The sequence below is a fragment of the Oryza sativa genome, chromosome 5, assembly GCF_034140825.1.
Source record: "Oryza sativa Japonica Group chromosome 5, ASM3414082v1".
In the NCBI taxonomy this organism is placed as follows: Eukaryota; Viridiplantae; Streptophyta; class Magnoliopsida; order Poales; family Poaceae; genus Oryza; species Oryza sativa.
This window is the reverse complement of record NC_089039.1, coordinates 24,211,960-24,229,947: the sequence shown is the minus strand read 5'-3', so window position 1 is coordinate 24,229,947 and position 17,988 is coordinate 24,211,960. Positions and strand designations below refer to the sequence as shown.

Below are 17,988 nucleotides of genomic sequence, written 5' to 3'. Positions count from 1 at the left end.
CTAAAAAGAGTCAAGATGTGACGTATCTCAATGAATCTGGACATAATGATTTGTTGTATTAGGAGTACTCCCCAGTCAAATCTCGGTTGGTACGATTATACGAACAGAGAGTACGGCTTCCGGTTCAGGTGGGCATCCGAGGCTCCGAAGCCGTCTGATTCGCTAGGTCAAGAGGAGAGAAACGGACGGCCTGGATTAAAAATAAAATTCGTTCCTTTCTTTACTTAAAAAAAAAGAAAAATCATTTGGACTGAGATAGACTTGGAATGGAACCACCGCTCAGCCGACGCGACGTTGCCGCACATATACTCGTGCTCGCGCTCACGCCGCCGCCCCCGAAACTCCCCGCTCCGCCATTGCCGGGGGAGGCGATCTCCCATCTCCATCTCCCATCTCGCCTCAGCGAACTCCCCTTCACATCGCGTCTCTTCCGTCGCAGAGAGTGGCGGCCGGTGACCATTTCCGGTGGGAGGGCGGAGGTTTTGTCCCGGCTCCGGCGACACTCCACACTCCGACAGCCCACCGCTCCGTCACCCTGCATTTTTGGTCAGGTAAAAAATGGACCGGTGGCGTTGCTTATTCTTTTCTTGGGGGGTCATATTTAGTGGTTTGATCGGTGAATTGTTGGGAATAGTCCTAAGAGATTTTAGTGGATCTGTTTCTTGCACGATATGTTGTGTAATCTACTAATCTGTGCTCGTTTCAATCTACTTCACTGAAATTACCAATCTCAGTTGAGATTGGAACTGTGAGTGCATCTCATTATTTTTTTATAGAGTAAAATGCATGGAGGATCATCTAACTTGTTTAGGTGTATCATATAGGTCACTTTTCTTTCAAAATGCACATGTAGGTCACTAATGTGAGTTAAGTGAGTTATTGACACAATTAACTATAAATATGAGCATAGCCACATATGATTGAAAATTTGCTTCTGCACATAAATAACCCCATACTTAATTAATTTAATCGAATCATTTCACTTATGGCTGTTTTGACGAATAGTCTCCATAATGCAGAAAAACCCTCTATATTGTGATTTTGTTTAAGTCCTACCGTACATCATTAGCCAATCCCGGAATTAGCGCACAACGTGTTAGCAACAAGCAATCTTCATGGCTACGATACCTGTATAAATAGTACATATAGCTTCCAGGAATTGATCGATGTGAGTTGATATATATTGTGAATTCCGTGTATTGGCAAGGGGTAGTGTTAGGAGAAGGGAAATAAAACAGGGTTTTTTTTTTTGCACATATCTAGAAGCAAATTTTCAATCCTAGATGGCATGTCATGTGTAAAAAAGTGTGATCATTTGGATAGTTAAATGAGCTAATGACTCACTTAACTCATACTTCCTCCGTTTCACAATGTAAATCATTCTAGCATTTTCCACATTTATATTGATGTTAATGAATCTAGATAGATATATATGTTTAGATTCATTAACATCAATATGAATGTGAGAAATGCTAGAATGACTTACATTGTGAAACGGAGGAAGTATTAGTGACTTAATGTGCATTTTGAAAGTAGAGTGACCTACACGACACATCTGAACAAGTTATATGACCCTCCATGCATTTTACTCTTTTTTATAAGTAGGCGTCACTCCATTTCTTGATTTTAGAAATTAAGTGTTGTATCCGTTTTTTTTTATACCTTGGCGATTTTTGTAAAAGTTTTATATGGGTATAAATTTGTTAATCTCTGCTAGCCGTGGCCACTGACCTAACATTTTCATGTACACATATTTCTGTTTTATTTTTGATAGTTCAACTCGTGTTTGTGACAGGATGCACGAGAGCGACAGCGATCCTGATTCTGACAGGACACACTGGTATATGAGCAATAGCGATGACGAGTCATTTGTTGATAAAGATAAAGATTGCAGAAGGAGCACCGTAGCCCTGCTGTTGAAGAAAGGTCCATGGACATCTTGGGAGGACTCCATCTTAGAGAAGTACATCAAGAAGCATGGTGAAAGGAACTGGAAGCTTGTGCAGAAGAACACTGGCCTCTTGAGGTGTGGCAAGAGTTGCCGTCTTCGGTGGATGAACCATCTGAGGCCTAACCTAAAGAAGGGGGCTTTCAGCAAGGAAGAAGAGAATAAAATTATTAATCTTCATCGCAAAATGGGGAATAAGTGGTCTCGGATGGCTGCTGATGTAAGTTTACCTTGTAGTTCATTTTTTTTTCTTTTGCTCTCAAAATATATATCTCTTGAAACCATTTATAAAAGTGTTGTTCTTTAATAGTTTTTGCATCACAAGTATGTTTGGTGACCTTTACATGGAGGGGAGGTACGGGGATATTAATATTTGTAGTTCATCCATTGGTAAAGTTATTTAATTTAAAGTTGGGTAGTTTTTTTTTCCAGTTGCATTACAAATATGTTTTGCAACCTTTACATGGAGGTATGGGTATTATTAATATTTGTAGTTCAAATGTTGGTGAAGTTATTTTCTTCAACTAAACAAATGTTATCCATTTCATTTATTTCAATTAATATTTGGTAGTTTTTGCATTACAAGTTTATCCTAAAATATGATTATCATCACAAATCAGATCAACCCTAATCAGCAGATATAAATATTGTCAAAGTCCCATCCTTGAAATTATCTTAGAAATGTAGCCTATTTTTGCTTGTATGGCTTAGGGGTTGCTATTTAAAGTAAACTGCTAGTATCTTTTCATTGCACTTGCAATCATCGGCCTGGTTTAGTTCTACTGAAAATAAGGAGCCGTGGGACAAGCTAAAAGTTAAAGTGAAACTTGGGGTCTAGCTTTATGCATATAACTATCTTAGTTGTTGTTTTAGAACATTGTTACTGTTATATGCATTGTTCTATCTATTATCATTGTTATTAACTTGACCACATGTTCTCAGTTGCCAGGGCGTACTGATAATGAAATAAAGAACTACTGGAACACTCGAATAAAGAAATGCAAGAACAATCGTTCGCCTTTGTATCCTGCTAATGTATGCAACGATGCTTTGAATGAAGATCAACATGAGTCTGCTGACCCCAACGTTAGGGAGAAGCTGACCAATAATCATCTAGAAGATACTACTAGTATGTATTCTGCACCCCAGTTTTCAGATGCTTCCATCAGTAATATACTTGATAGGAGACTTGCATCAAAAGATTATGACTCCATAGAAGATCAAAGAAACCAAATAGAAGTTGTAGCAAAATATGAGATTCCACTTCCTGTGTTGAAAACAACGAACAATGACATATTTCCATCAGGTGAGCTATCCCCTAAACCACTCTACACATAAGCTTTTGGTATTGACTTCGTATCACTTTGTGACTAACTCTAATGATAAGACCATGCCATCTTTTGCAGCCTCTATCTTTGCCAACCATGGTATTTCAAATGGCAATCTCTCTGCTTTGTCCACAACTGATGCTTTGCAGATGGAGCTCCCTTTAATCCAATTTGATCCAAACAACCAGTTCGTTTACTCAAGGGCTTATGCGATGCACCTAACAAACTTTGCTTTATTAAATGATCAATCAGAAGAATTACTAAATGATACTGATGTATTGAACTATGTGGTGATGAAAGAAGAGCTTTCTGGAGGGAGTTTGAGTCCTACTATTAATATGCCATGTGAAGGTATGGCAGATTCTTCAGAACTCCCTTTATGCAAGGGATATCGGGAACAAGATCTTGATTTTTACACACACAATAGTCCAGTATCGTCGGAAGAGCTTCATAACTTTGAACTTTCTTTCGGTTCGTATAGTTTACTTATTTCATCTTTTACTTATATAGTAATTTAGCTGTTGATTTGTTGATATCTTTTTGAAGCACATAACTCCATGGCTGCCTCTAATGAGCTGGTAGTGCCACAATATGAAGGAGATGCTCCACCTCTTCAAGATGATTTCACATCATATTTCTATTTGAATGATACTAATCTATCCATATTCGAAGACACAAATGAATTGTTTTTGGAAAACAAGTTGGATACTAAAGGTGAACTTGTGATGGCATGTTATGTTTCATAGAACTTGCTTATGGTTGAAATCATCCTTTTTCTAAAAATATTTGTTCTTGCAATTCCAGGTAACTGACGCCAGATTGTCATGAGTTGCTGCTCTCTTGGATAAACTCATCATGAAACCAAGAATTTTATTCCATGAAGCTCGTGAACGAGCCAGTCGTTGCTATCTCTCTTATTAGGATTTCCAGTTTGGATATTGCCGTACTCCTTTACTTTTCTTCATGTCGAAATTACCATGCGTGCTATGTTGAATTTCATCTGCTATTGTGTGTGTTAAACTGTCGAATTCAAAAGATTTTGCTGCAACATGTTGCAATGTTGTGCCATTGAATGCGGAAACCGTTCTGTTTCATGTTGCGTATAATGTTGATTTGGTTGCATTTGCATATGGTTGGTGTTTCTCTGACGACTTGCCTCGTTTGACATATTGTCAGATGTTTAATTAAGTTTTAATTATTTTAAAATTGAAACATAAATTTATATTTAAAGTAACTTTTATATATAGAAAATTATCATTAAAAAATTATATCGTTTAACTGTTTGAGAAACATAATTAACTGATGAAACCTACTTCCTCCGTTCCACATTAAGTTCACCAGTAGCTCTTTCCATTTGTCTCAAAATAAGTTCATTTTTAAAGCAATCATTGCATCAGAATTTGTAAAATTAGAGAATAATTATATTACGAGTAGATAAAATGAGAAATAATTATATTGGGATTTGATAAAGGAAGATTGTTATAGACTTATAGATCTTTTTCCTTTGTATTGGTATCTATAAAATAGATGCTAAATAGATTTATTTTGAGGAGGTAGTGGCATCACTGTCTCGCCGGAGTCATCGTGGCTTTGAAAACGTCACTAGCCTTGACGTCGTCGCGGACTCGCTGAAACTCTGTGAAAGCGAATCGACCAGACGAACCAACTCCAAAACCAAAACCCGCACCCTCCCCTTGCGTAAGCGCCGCGCCACGTCATCACCCCACCCACCCCGCTCTCCTCTTTGCTTCCGCTCCCCCGCAACGCATCCCGCTTCACGCAGATTCGATTCGATTCCATTTCGATACCATTCCATGGCCGCCGCCGCCGCCGCCGCGGGTGGCCCGCGGCCGCGATGAGCCCCGACGCGGCCGGGGCGGGCCCACCGTCGTCGGAGCTCGCCCGCGTCGGCAGCCTCGGGGGGAGGCTCGTGGCCGCCGACGAGGCCCGCGCGTGCCTCGCCCGCCGCCTCCACGCCGCGCTCCAGGTGCGCCGTGCGCGCGTTGCGTGCCCGCGCCCGATTGCTTTGCTAGGGCGGCGTGTGGATTGGCGTGAGTGGGGGGCTGATCGGTCGGCCATTTGATTCGGTGTGTGTGCAGGTGAGGGAGGAGTCGCGGCGGCAGGGCGCGGCGCTGGACGAGATGCGGGCGCGGGTGGAGCTCCGGCGGGCGCGGGTGGGGGAGTTGCTGGTCGCCAGGAGGGACGCGGCCCGGGGCGTCGACCGCCGCAGGGAGCAGCTCCAGGCGCAGATCGACCGCGTGCTGCGCCTCTCCGGCGCCGTCGCCGCCGCGAGCCGGCGGCTGCAGGTAATCGACACAAATGCCGCGTGCATTGAGAATTGAGAGTACCTATGTGTGTTCCTGTTCCTGCGTTTACAGGGAGATTTTTCGATGTTGATTGCAGGATGCGAAAGAAGCGTTGTCTGGAGAGAAGGCGCGGCTTGGGGATTTGCAGAGGCTGTTAAGGATGAGGCAGCAGAGTATGATTGGCCAGGTTGCTGCATTGTACCCTGTGAAGGTATTCCATGATCTGCCGCATGGGCGAAACCTCAATTCCAATACTAATGGTGAGAATCCAATAATCTCATGTCTTGAACAATGACACTCCAAGGATATGCATGGTTCTAATACATATGTATGTTTATTCTGATGAGAAGTATGGAGCTTTAAACATTGCTAACCAGCAGAGTGATGCCTTAGGTTTATGCTCTAGGAATATATCATAGGTTGGTTTGCCATGCCCTTTTATTCAATGGCTTCTTTTCCGGTAGATTGGTAAAGACTACAAGAGACCAAGATATCTTCTGGATGTTGTATCTATTGTTATTTTCCAGGTGTGTTTATATACATGTGTGTTCACTGAATCACTCCTTGAGTTAATGTTGAATCTACCCATCTCTGTACTTATTGCTCTGCCCTCATCGTTATGGCGTGCATCGTCTATGTCTAAGTTGGCGAAGGTGTTCCACATGCTATTCTGTTTGGAGATATTGTTGTCTGCAAACAAGGAGAGTTTGGAGTGTACTGCTTAAAAATGTTTAAACATAGGCATACTACATTGCATTATTGCATACAGCATATCAGTGACATAAGAATTACACCGGTTAACCTGTCAGATAGTGCACATTTTTCTACCGAGGATTGATGAACAGTGGCAGAAAATTTCTTTCCTAATTCGTTCTGTTAAACTACAAAACACTTTCAGGAGCACATAGGTCTCTTTCGGAAGAAAATGGAACACTTCCAGAAGAGAATGGAACACATCTACTCAATGTTATCAAACTACCACAAATACATGCTTTGACATTTTTGGGTTGGCAAATTGGTAAGCAAAGAAGAAAACAAAATGATATATGTGAGAAGGATCTTCAGCGGTCCGCAGCTGTTCTGGGATATGCAGCGCATGTAAGTCTTCACAGCACTCCTGTCCTGTACTATAAAACATCAATGTCAGTTACTTGATGTAGCATTGCCCTTAAAAAGATTACTTGATAGCATGGATGCTCCAACCTAGCTATGCTCATTTTCATGCTCAAATTAGGCAATTAACACAATTAACATTGTAGATGGCCTTAAGATACATCCTTCTATTCTTTTTGAAACACAAAATTAATAAGCCAATGCATGCTTTTCAAAATTTGTGGTCATTACAGTGTTGAACATTTGTAAGGAAGGAATGATGGCAGATGTTCAAATTCATCTTCCTGCATGCACATACTGGATCACTGCTTGTTTTTTTCTCAAGGGTTATAGAGTTACCAGTTGCCAATTTTTTTATATTTTTTTGTAGGCAATTTTGCTCATAGCCTCCTATCTTCATGTTCCCCTCCGATACCCTTTGCACTTTGGAGGATCGCGATCTTATGTGAGTGATTGTTTGCCTTCAGCTGAAACAGCATCCATTGCTTCAGCAGAGCGTACATGTATCAACATGACCGACCCAAAACTGACAGTTTACCCCCTTTTCGTGGAATGTCAAGAAGATGACCCCACTAAGGCATCCTATGCAATCTACTTGTTGCACAAGGTATGTTTTCCCCCTTAATGTTTTATTCTGGCTGCTTATTTGTTGTAATGTTTGTTTAATCTATTTTCCCCATAAACTAAGATCGTTATTATGATCATTTCCTTGCTGGGTGGTTAGGATACAGAGCAGCTTTTGAACTACATTGGAGCTGAGAGCTCTGGAAGGCGCGTATTTGATAATCTGCAAGAGCTTATTAGGATCATACAATCGGATGAGTATGTATACAGTTGATCTATTCTGCGGTAACTGTATTCTTGGAGTCTTTGCGATGTAGAGATGGTGTTCATACACATGTAAAAATAGGGTTTCTTTGTGTTCTTTTATTGTGATTCTTGCCTTCTTTCGGTGTGCCGAGTTTTTGTATGCACAGGAAAGAGGTGCATTGGGTGTTTTTTTGCTAGATGAAAATGAATGAAATGATATTTACATATGTGGTATGAGCCTCTAGAAGCACACACTTTTTAAGTTTCTTCATGGTAGCACCCTTAGCTAATCAGATCTGGAGTACTCCATATTATATAAAGATTCGTCTTTCCCCAACCAAATGTGCTGTCTGGGACAAATGGATTGAATTATCCCCTTTGAGACTTTGTCCCAAGCACATTTACTCATGACTGGTTCACCACATGCCCATTATTCCAAAGAAACCAAAAAAAGCGTGTTGCAATGGGTGAAGATTATTTTAATCTTGTAATTCTTATCCGGTTTAGCTAGGGTGAAATTCACCGTGGAAATTCGCTTGGATATTTTAGTTTAGAAAATCATAAGATGTAGTTAGGAGTCTGACTTTTATCTCAAGTTAGCATGCAAGTTTTTTTAAAGAGATTTCTTATACGACTCATTTTGTATTTTCAAAAGTAAACGAACTTAAAATCTGACTTAAATACGGATATGTATTTCTAAAAGCGAACAGATTTAAAAAACCGACCTAAACACGGATGACGCACCAAAATACCGGTAAAAAAATAATAGTAGAGATTATCATGTGAAATGTGAACAATCAAAATAAACATGATCTCATTGTCCTCCCTCCTAAGAAAAGAAAAGGCACAATTTTCGGTGTTACTAAACACAGATCCCTTTCGTCTGTTAACATCATCATGAGCAGCACTGCATTGACGGAGAACCACAGAATTAATAGCCGCTAAAAAGAGAGCCTTTTCGGCACCGTCCATGATCCATCCTCACCCCCAAAAAAAAAAGGCCACAGAAAGAAAGAGAGAGAGAGAGAGAGAGCTAGAGATCAGAATTCAGAAAGAAAGCAAACGGAATCCAGATCTCACCCACCCCACCCCACCCACACGACGAGAGACCAAAACACGCGGGAAAACGCTCCCGCGCCGCGCCAAACCTGGCCTCGCGTGAACCGGCGGCGGGCCCACCGCCGGCGTGCGCACACGTGCCACCGCCACCGGCGTCCAGCCGGACCGACGACGACGAGGGCGACGACGACGTCACGGTGTTGGTACAGTGCCAGCCGACGCTGACCAGCCGGGCCCACCCACCACCTGCCCCCACCACCGTGCTGCTTGCCTGCCTCTTTCTTGTCTCGCTTTCTTGAGCTCGTCTCCTCGTGCTCTCTCTCTCTCCTTGCTGCGACCTTTGCCTTCGATCCGACGACGACGACGGCCGCCATTGCCGATTGCTTCCCGGCGCGCTGAAGGAAAGAAGCCTCAGGGACCAAGATCTCGCCGTCGGATCGCCGGCTGCCGCCTGAAGGTAAACAATCTTTCTTTCGTGCGCCATCGATCAGTCGCAGTTGTAATGTCGTAGCAGAGATGGTGATGATCAGGATGCTGCTGCTGAACTCGCTTTTTGGTTCTAGGAGATTTAAGATTATACGGATTGCATCTTTGTTCTTCAAGTTTTCGATTTCAGCTATTGCTTACCACTACTGCACTACCTGAATTGATCTCTTGTAATTCTGTAGTATATATAGCATGGAATTATTTAGCATGAGAGTTTCAGAATTATGGACGGAACATTTTCTCTCTTTGCTTCATTCATTGCTAGTAGATCCTTATTTTGGCTGAACTATTGCCTTTTTCGTTTGTTTCTTTGCTAGATTTGTGCTGTCAAGTTGATAGAGGACAAGGCCATGGGTGTCGAGGCAGATCATGGTACGCCATGTATAAGGACGATCTTGAGGTGTTCAATCAGGATGAGCTACAGATATGCTTCTGAAAACTGGGTTCTCCTCTTCCCGGTCCTGCTGCTCTACCTGCTATTCAGATCTTCGCCGGGTTTCTTCGCTTTCCTTCTGTCCCACTCTCCTGTAATCATATGTGCCGCTCTTATCCTTGGTGTGCTGATAAGCCATGGCAGCACAAACGTTGCTGAGATCAAGGAAGAACGGAAATCTGTCGCCGAGGTTTCGGATCCCAAGTATGCAGATTTGTCCAGGAATATCCATTTGGAAGCAAACAAGGGATTTTCGGCAAAAGAGAACACGGCGAGCTTAAATGACGGTGAAATCAAAGATGGCTTGAATTCTTCCAGAGAAGATGCTATCGAAGTTGTTGAGATGGTGGGCAAGATAAGTCATGATAGAGGATCAACAGATTCACAGAGTGATGAGATGAAAGTAGATTCAGAAGATAAACCGGCTGGTACCTGTAAATGGGGCCGTGCCTTTTCTGTTCGTCGCAGGAAGAAGCTTTCTGATATTAAGGTAGAGCCTATCAATGCTGCTGTGGACAGTCCATTAGACTCATCTTTGGATTCACCATTTGGTAGAGTTGGCTGCCATGATGGTTCACCAGGTTTTGATCATGATCAGACAGAGGGTACCACTCCTGGTACTCCTAGAACACGCATTGCTTCTGTCCTGGACGAGATTGACCCTCTTTCCAGTGCTGATTCCCCCCATCCTGATCCCATCCAAAATGATGACTCGGACAACCACATGTCCCTTCAGGATTCTAGAACTGTGAGAGATAATAATTATGAATCTGACAAGAGCAAGGCCAACAAAAACGATGACAAGAATGTCAGCACTGATCCTGCATTTCTTGGAACCGTAGATGATGATAAGAATGTCATGGATCTTGGGTACTCTGAGGTGGAAAGGCATCGTAGGTTAGAGATCTTGATGGTTAAGAGAAGATCAAGGAAGAACATAGTATTTGATCCTGACAGTAACTTAGACATCGATAATGATAAGGTTTGCAAGAGAAACCCATCTGATATTCTTTCTTGTTCTGATGAGACAGAATTTCCTGGCTCAGCTCCATCCGTTCTGCATACATGGAGGAATCCGTTTGATCATCCTTTTGAGCAATCAGATGAAAGTGATCTACATGAACATGTCGCAATACCCCACCAGGACATGTTCTTCACAAGGCATGAAAGCTTCAGCATTGGCAGCCAGGGGAGACGTCCCTCAAGATTTAAGCCACCTTTTATCATCGAAGCAATGGACATTGATGAGCCAAGTGCAAGTGATTTCCAGAGACAATTCAGTGACAAAAGTGCGTCTACATTGAGTACAGTTACTGAATCTGATATCATTTCTTCAGTTGCTGATCAAGAGGACATAAGTAACAACATAAAAAATGACTCTAGTAGAGAGTATGAATCACCAGAGCTACCTACAATACCTACAATGGGAAGTGATATTATATGTGTTGGAGGCACATGATCAGATGGGATAAATTTCTTGAACAATGGAACTCTGAATGCTATCACTAATGGGGCCACAACAGAATCATGTACCTCTATGCCCATTTTGACGAATCCGTGATACCTCCCCGAAGCATTCGAAAATCTCTCTGATGCCATTGCCAAGAATGTTGATGTTTTAGCGAAGATGAACTGCACTAAAGTGTGCATAGCAGACGTACTGAAGCCTTTGTCAGTTTGGGACAGCGAAGAGTTTGTCATGAAAGAACAGAGGAGCCTCATCCGAGCTTGTATAGCCTTTTGCTTGTGATGTAAACGTTTTCTTTATTCTTGTTTTCATGTGATGAAAGATTTGCATTCTTCAGATCAATTTGCATAGTTCAGAACACAAGGTTTTGCTATGCATTGTTGTTGTGTATGTAACTGGATGATATATTACACTATTACTGCACATATCATTCTTTTGAACATAAATCTTCAGTGTAAGTAAGTATGAAAGGCATATTCCATTTCCATCCAAGAGGTTAGAATATTGAACAGTTGTGACAAATGTGAATTCCAGCACTTGATTTCTCCTTGTTTGTACTCTCTCCATTCCCAAATATAAGTATTCCTGACTATACACCTGCACATATCTGCCGTATTGTTTCAGGTGCATAGCCAGAAACGCTTATATTTAGGAACGGAGGGAGTATATCGTTCTTCCAACTCTGTCGCAATCTAGAACTCTGAAGTCAGTCCTGGAACTGTGACCAGCTACAATAAGAGAAAGTTGGGACTTGAGAATCAATTGTCCTGTGCCAAGATTCTTCTCCTCAGCTGGAAGCATAGCATGGTATCAACAAAGACACTAGCCTTCCATGTGAGCTGCTACAGTATACTGTACTCTGTACACTACACTACACTTGCTTCAATGGCATCAAATCTTCCCCTCTTTGGGTCACACAATTCAAGGAGAAACAGAACAAAGTCCCCCACAATCATGCTTGCAGAGTTGCAGATATGGTTGCATTTTGTAGCTTGTGAAATGTGCTAAGTCCAAAAGAATTCTTCTGAATGATCAGATTCTTCTGAACTTTCTTTGATCAGAAGCTCGCCGTCCATAAAATGTGTGTCTTCTCACGTCTTATCAGGTCGTTGATGCCACATCTTCCCAAAGACATCCTTGATTTCTCTACAAGCAACTTGGTACAAAAGTGACCTAACTGACTGAATGATCATGAAACAAAATGGAGAAAAATAATTGCTATGATAATACGCTGATCACTGTTTGAGATTGATCATCTCCTGGTCCAATCGCTACCACAAATCTGACTTCACAAGAGCCCATAAGGTATGTGATGTTCAGTCGAAATCATTGAGTTATACGCATCAACCAATTTATTAGAGCTTAAGTATACACTTTAATTGGACACATGAGGGTACCTGCTACTGACATTGGCTTCTCCTCTCAAAAAGGGAAGAAATATTGGATTTCCACAAATATGTTGTCAAAATCCCTTTAATCTTTTTTTGAGATAAAAATCCTTTTAATTAGGATGATAAGAGTTATGTGGTTGTTCAACAATTTATGCCGGCAAACTTTGAATATTAATATGCTTAAAAGCTACATGGTTGGTTGTATGAAAATTATTTCATTAGATTTGTCGCTGAAACTTTCATTACATTTTAGTTTTACTGAAATATCTTGATGTAATCATAAGATGGAAATGCCGAATTTGCATATCAGAGAATATGGAAAACATAAAAAGTGACAGATAAAAAGAATAAGAATAATTCTCCATTATCTCATTAGAGAACGTGCTTGTAGTGATGGTAAGTCCATGAGGCTATCAACCAGGGCTTAAGCCTTGGATGAAAAAACAATAATAATAATTTGTTGTGTGTTTTGCCTAAAATACAGGTTAAGACATAGCCTATGATAACGGTGTGTTCCCCTGTAGGTAAGAGAATGCTTTACTATCTTCTCGACCTCAAATGCAATGTCTTCAGGATAGTTCTTCCATAGAATAGAACCAAGTTTTTTTTTCCTATTATTATCTCATTGAAGAAAATTGTGGCCAATTTGCACCTAATTCTCTACGTACTAGTATCCGATAAGAACAAAGTTTTGTTTTTTTTTCCTTCCATCAACCACATGCCATGTGAGTGATCAGTCATCAGGATGTCCAGATGTGTGCTTGTGTTAGGACAGGGTCGACGTCAAGGCTTGTCCATACCTACGAAGAAACGAACGAAACTGAACACGAATGGATGATTGGATCCATCATGTATGCGTGATTAGTTATACATTTTATGAATTCATATGAATGTTGATGGTCCTCATAATCTCGCCTTTATAATTAGTAAAAGGTCGTTTGAATATGTGAGCTCTCCAGGGATTGGAGAGGATTTATGTATCCCTTGATCTACTAGTTCAATTTTCTTTATTGCAAGTGAAAGAGAATACATTTTATATTTTAAGAATAGAACCATGAAAACCGTCATATTCTACTGTTTTTTCAAAGTTTTTTGGGAAACCAAAAGGCATCAAATTATCTGTATAATTGCCAGTTAAGTAGGGATCGCTGTGCCAGGAATTAGATAAGACTGGGTCAGTCAAGGCTCAATGTCAGTATTCAGGAACTGACACAAAACACATAAACCATCACATCTCTGAGATGTCTCTGGCCAAAATGTACAAATTGCTTAAGGACATTGCTAACGAGAATCTTAAGCAAAAAACACACATGCTGCCACCTTGGTCCAAGAAACATACCCACTGGGTAGAGCAGAGAGGATGATGATAGCACGTGGCAGCAGTCTGCTCATGTCTCTCTCTAATGACTAATCGGTGTGTCATGTGAATCATGGTGTCCTTGTATATAATGCCTACTTTACCAACAATCTCAAATACTTTCTGCGTCAGGGACGGAGCTAAAACAAAATAAAGAAAGGTACCACTCACTTACTTTACTATACTTTAGATAGATTTAGGCTGATACGAATGTTTGAGTTTGGATTGAGAGGTACATATATGACAAAAATATATGAACTATAGCTTAAAAAAAAATTCTTGACCGGATTTCTGGGCACCCCTTCTCCTATGTAGCTCCGCCCTTGCTCTTCGTCCACTATATTTAGATTCATACTTGATTTTTTTAGATAAAAAGAGTAGGTAATGCCATGCAGTTAAATCTTAAAATCTTGTCATTAATAGAAAAATAATATTATGATCAAATACGTGAAAAATAATATTAGAAGATTTATCATGAAGAACACTTTCATTTAGCTATAGTTTTTACAAATATATTGTTATAAAAGAAAATAAAGAGGCATATATATTAGAGACTCTATTAAATTATCCAAAACATCGAGTCCCAAACATCCCATTTGATTAATAAATTTTTATATGTTCTGTTACTTTCATGTGTAATACGTTCCTTCATCTTATCTTTCACATTTAAGACATGCAAACAATTCTTTATTAAGGCTAGGAAACCAAATATTCAGTATGGGCACTCAAATTCGAACATAGTGGATGAGACATATACTCACAACTCCACCAAATATCCAGAAATCATCTCCTCGTTTTACCTCTAAAACCCAATAACTTAAACAATCCATGCGAGTATATAAGTTGTACTACTCTAAAAAAATAAACCCTAGCTACGAATCTGAACATAAATATGTCTAGGTTGGTAAGTAGGATTGTTTTTTTTTCTTTTTTACATAGGGGGTACGATATTTCACATTCAAAGCTCATGGTAAAAGACAGCTGTTCTTTTTAACTTGCAATATCAGGCAAATGACTTACATCAATGACACAGCAAATGCACACAACAACCATCCCCATGGTGGGCCCTCACTGTCAGCCACAAATGCTCACAAATATCTACCCCAACCACAGGGCCCACACCCCAGAACAAAGCCTGCACACATCATGTACCACTCCTGACACAGGCCCTACTGTGGTATGGTAGCCATCCCCATGTAAAAATATCAATATGATCCCTCATGTCTGATCACCAGACTTTCACAGCAACAGTGAAATCTTCAGTCATCCATCCAGGACCCAGAAAGCCCCATCTTTGCTACTCATCTCTCTGCATGGCAAGAATTGAAACCTGCATAATTGCACTGCATATTTGCAGGCACCAAACCTGGAAACATGCACAAGATGAGCTCAGCTCAGTGACACAAGTCACATGGTGACACAAACAAGAGGTGTGAAGTACCAACAGTAAGTAGAATATACTCTCTCCGTTCAAAAAAAAAAAAAAAGCAAATCCTAGATTTCCGTATCCAATTTTGACTGTACTTCTTATATGAAATTTTTTATAATTCGTATTTTTATTGTTGTTAGATGATAAAACATAATTAATACTTTGTGCGTGACTTGTCTTTTTAATTTTTTTCATAATTTTTTTAAATAAGACGGACGGTCAAACGTTGGGCACGGAAATCAGGGTTTGTCTTTTTTTGGGACGGAGGGAGTACTTTTTTCGAAAGAATATAGCAACTTGTACCATTTAAAATTTATCACATAATATAACAACTTCTATACTTATCAACTTATCTCGACTATTTATAATACCTTTTAATTTAATTTTACATTCTGGGATGAAGAAAGTTTACATTCTGGGATGAAGAAAGTACCCACATGAAATCTGAAATCCGAATCTCTTCCTCAGAATTCTGAATATAACAGTACTGCCTGTTTCACGCAGCTCACAAAACTGTGCCGACATTGACACGCCCCCACAAAGCTTCCCAAATTTGTAAGGTGAGTGACGCCAAGGCAATGCATTTTTTGTTACTCACTCATGCGTGTCTTGATCATTAAGATTAGATTAGCCTAACTGTAGATTACTGCTACTGCTTAACACACACATACTAGCTGTGATGCATTAGCTAGGTTTGGTCCTACTAATCAGCAGCAGGAACAGTGATCAGTTGTCGGCACACTAGAGGTTCAGAGAAAAGTCTGCGTCAGGTGGCCGTTTCTTGGCAGATTCTGATGAGCATTTGCAGGGCGAAAACGAAAAAACTGTGGGCTCTCTGCTCTGAAATTTCCTCAATTCTGCAACAGGTTTTGCAGTTTGATGGTTAAGTAGAAGTAGTTAGTAGTACAAGTAGGTTGTGATTTTTGAGAAGGCATGAGAGTGTAGGTGAGACATGTGTTTTGTCACGGTTTTAACTGAAGATTGCAGGTGAAAGTTAAGACGATCCTGTCGCAAGCAGGTCGTACCGTCTTATGCCGTCATGTCCATTTCAATCCTGAGGACTACAGTGTAATGCACCACTTGGGTTAGATTTTTTTAAAAATAAAACAAAATCAAGTAGACCACCACAAGATTCACATTCTGATATGGTTAAGTACAGGTGAGGATCTACTAATATAATATCTATATAACGAAAAATCATTATAATAGATGTAATGATAATACCATTACGATAGAGAACGTGAACCGGTTAAGGACTCCTATCTAACTTGAAAAAGAAAAACGTTGATATCCTATCCAATCCATCGGTGTATGGTGGTGCCTACCGACAACACATCTATCTATCTATATATATATATATATATATATATATATATATATATATATATATATATATATATATATATATATATATATATATATATATATATATATATATATATATATATATATATATATATATATATATATATATATATATATATATATATATATATATATATATATATATATATATATATATATATATATATAGTACCTATGTATAATAAAATAAGTAATTTCACAAGCGGATAGTTTTTTATTTTTCAAGTAGGTATCACAAGATTACATTATGATATGGTTAAGTATCTTAGTGAAAAAAAAACATATTTCTAATACTATGTTTTTCTTATACGTTTTAAACAAGTTTCTCCATTGTTTCTATGTTTTTCACATGTATTTATCTCATACCAGTATTTTTATCATCCCATTACTATCTATCCTTGAGTCCTTGTAAAAGGGAGTAGTGGTGCCACCACCCCAATGCCAACTCCCATCTTTTAACAAAAAAAAAAAGACATGTAGGGTTAGAGTGCTCATATATCAACTACTCTCACCAACTCTTACTTTGGTGGGAAGGAAAAAAATATAGATTTAATAAGGTTCACATGTACAATGATTACGAGATGATAATAACATGTTAATAATAAATTTATTTAATTAAAATCCCTTTGTAACGGGCAATATGCTAGTATTCCTAATATTGACAAAGAAATCAACAAGTGGTCCTTGCAACGAGACCGTTAATTTTATATTGTTATTATGTAGTAAATCAGATAACACTTTCAGAGCTGATTATTTTCTGTCTTTTTTGCAAGGTTAGGCATCTCCTTGCTAGATTTGTTATCACGCAAAAAACAAATCCCAAATCGGCAGTGGAAAATGATGCGATTGAGACGGCACGTTGGTTGGTGCCCGTAGCCGTTCATGTCGGCCTCAATCAGTATGAACACACAATTATGCCCTGTACATGGTAATTAAGGTCTTAATCCATCTTCTGTATCGTCATTATCATTAGCAAAACAATTAAAAACAGGACACCTACCTCTCCTTTTATCTTTGATCTCGTGCAATAATTTTCTCGTGCTGATACAAGCATCTCTCGCCATTTTTGACCAGAGACCAGAGAATTTTTTTCTCTCCGGTATTTTTTTTTTGCGGGGACTCTCCGGTATTATTCGTTGATGGTGTTAATGTTCGTGTTGTTTAGATTAGTTATTTAACTGCCTTTTGTTACTATTTTGCCCTCTAATGAATTCGATGTGTCCAAAATCAAATGTGTGTAAAAGATAATGAGACCAATTGTTGGTACAATTAAGTGTGATTATTTGTTTCATTTGTAAGATGTTTTATTGTTGCTTAAACATTACTATTTGAGATATAAACTGCGGGTGACACGGGAGGCGCCCAGCTCGTTATCGCCCACAGCTCCCTCCCTCCTCCTCCATCTCGACGCTGCCCGAGCGGCCACGGGCAAAGCCACGCGGCCACAAGGATGGTGGCGGCGGAGCTTCGCTCCGTCTCACTGCACAAGGGCAGG

General features: G+C 39.8%; 3 protein-coding genes across 11 annotated transcripts; all 3 read left to right on the top strand.

Moving 5' to 3' along the window:
- Nucleotides 1–293: 293 nt before the first annotated feature.
- LOC4339167 (transcription factor GAMYB) lies at nt 294–4,326 on the top strand. 2 transcript variants are annotated; one of them, XM_066310779.1, is made up of 6 exons: nt 294–551; nt 1,796–2,168; nt 2,891–3,254; nt 3,355–3,627; nt 3,823–3,990; nt 4,081–4,326. In XM_066310779.1, the coding sequence occupies exons 2-6, from the start codon at nt 1,797–1,799 to the stop codon at nt 4,086–4,088; spliced, it is 1,185 nt and encodes a 394-aa protein (XP_066166876.1). In that variant the 5' UTR covers nt 294–551; nt 1,796; the 3' UTR covers nt 4,089–4,326. The 2 variants fall into 2 exon arrangements, with proteins under 2 accessions (XP_066166876.1, XP_066166875.1); XM_066310778.1 differs by having other exon boundaries at nt 308–551; nt 3,355–3,747.
- A 722-nt stretch (nt 4,327–5,048) lies between these two features.
- LOC4339166 (vacuolar protein sorting 38) lies at nt 5,049–7,732 on the top strand. 8 transcript variants are annotated; one of them, XM_015782551.3, is made up of 7 exons: nt 5,049–5,263; nt 5,376–5,582; nt 5,680–5,842; nt 6,481–6,680; nt 7,066–7,140; nt 7,259–7,302; nt 7,427–7,732. In XM_015782551.3, exons 1-7 carry the CDS (start codon nt 5,132–5,134, stop codon nt 7,452–7,454), a joined length of 849 nt encoding a protein of 282 aa, XP_015638037.1. In that variant the 5' UTR covers nt 5,049–5,131; the 3' UTR covers nt 7,455–7,732. The 8 variants fall into 8 exon arrangements, with proteins under 8 accessions (XP_015638037.1, XP_066166874.1, XP_015638036.1 ...); XM_066310777.1 differs by having other exon boundaries at nt 7,420–7,732; XM_015782550.3 differs by having other exon boundaries at nt 7,256–7,302.
- Nucleotides 7,733–8,433: 701 nt separating this feature from the next.
- Nucleotides 8,434–11,473, top strand: LOC4339165 (uncharacterized). Its single transcript, XM_015782354.3, has 2 exons — nt 8,434–9,021; nt 9,368–11,473. Exon 2 carries the CDS (start codon nt 9,401–9,403, stop codon nt 10,940–10,942), a length of 1,542 nt encoding a protein of 513 aa, XP_015637840.1. The 5' UTR covers nt 8,434–9,021; nt 9,368–9,400; the 3' UTR covers nt 10,943–11,473.
- Nucleotides 11,474–17,988: the final 6,515 nt, after the last annotated feature.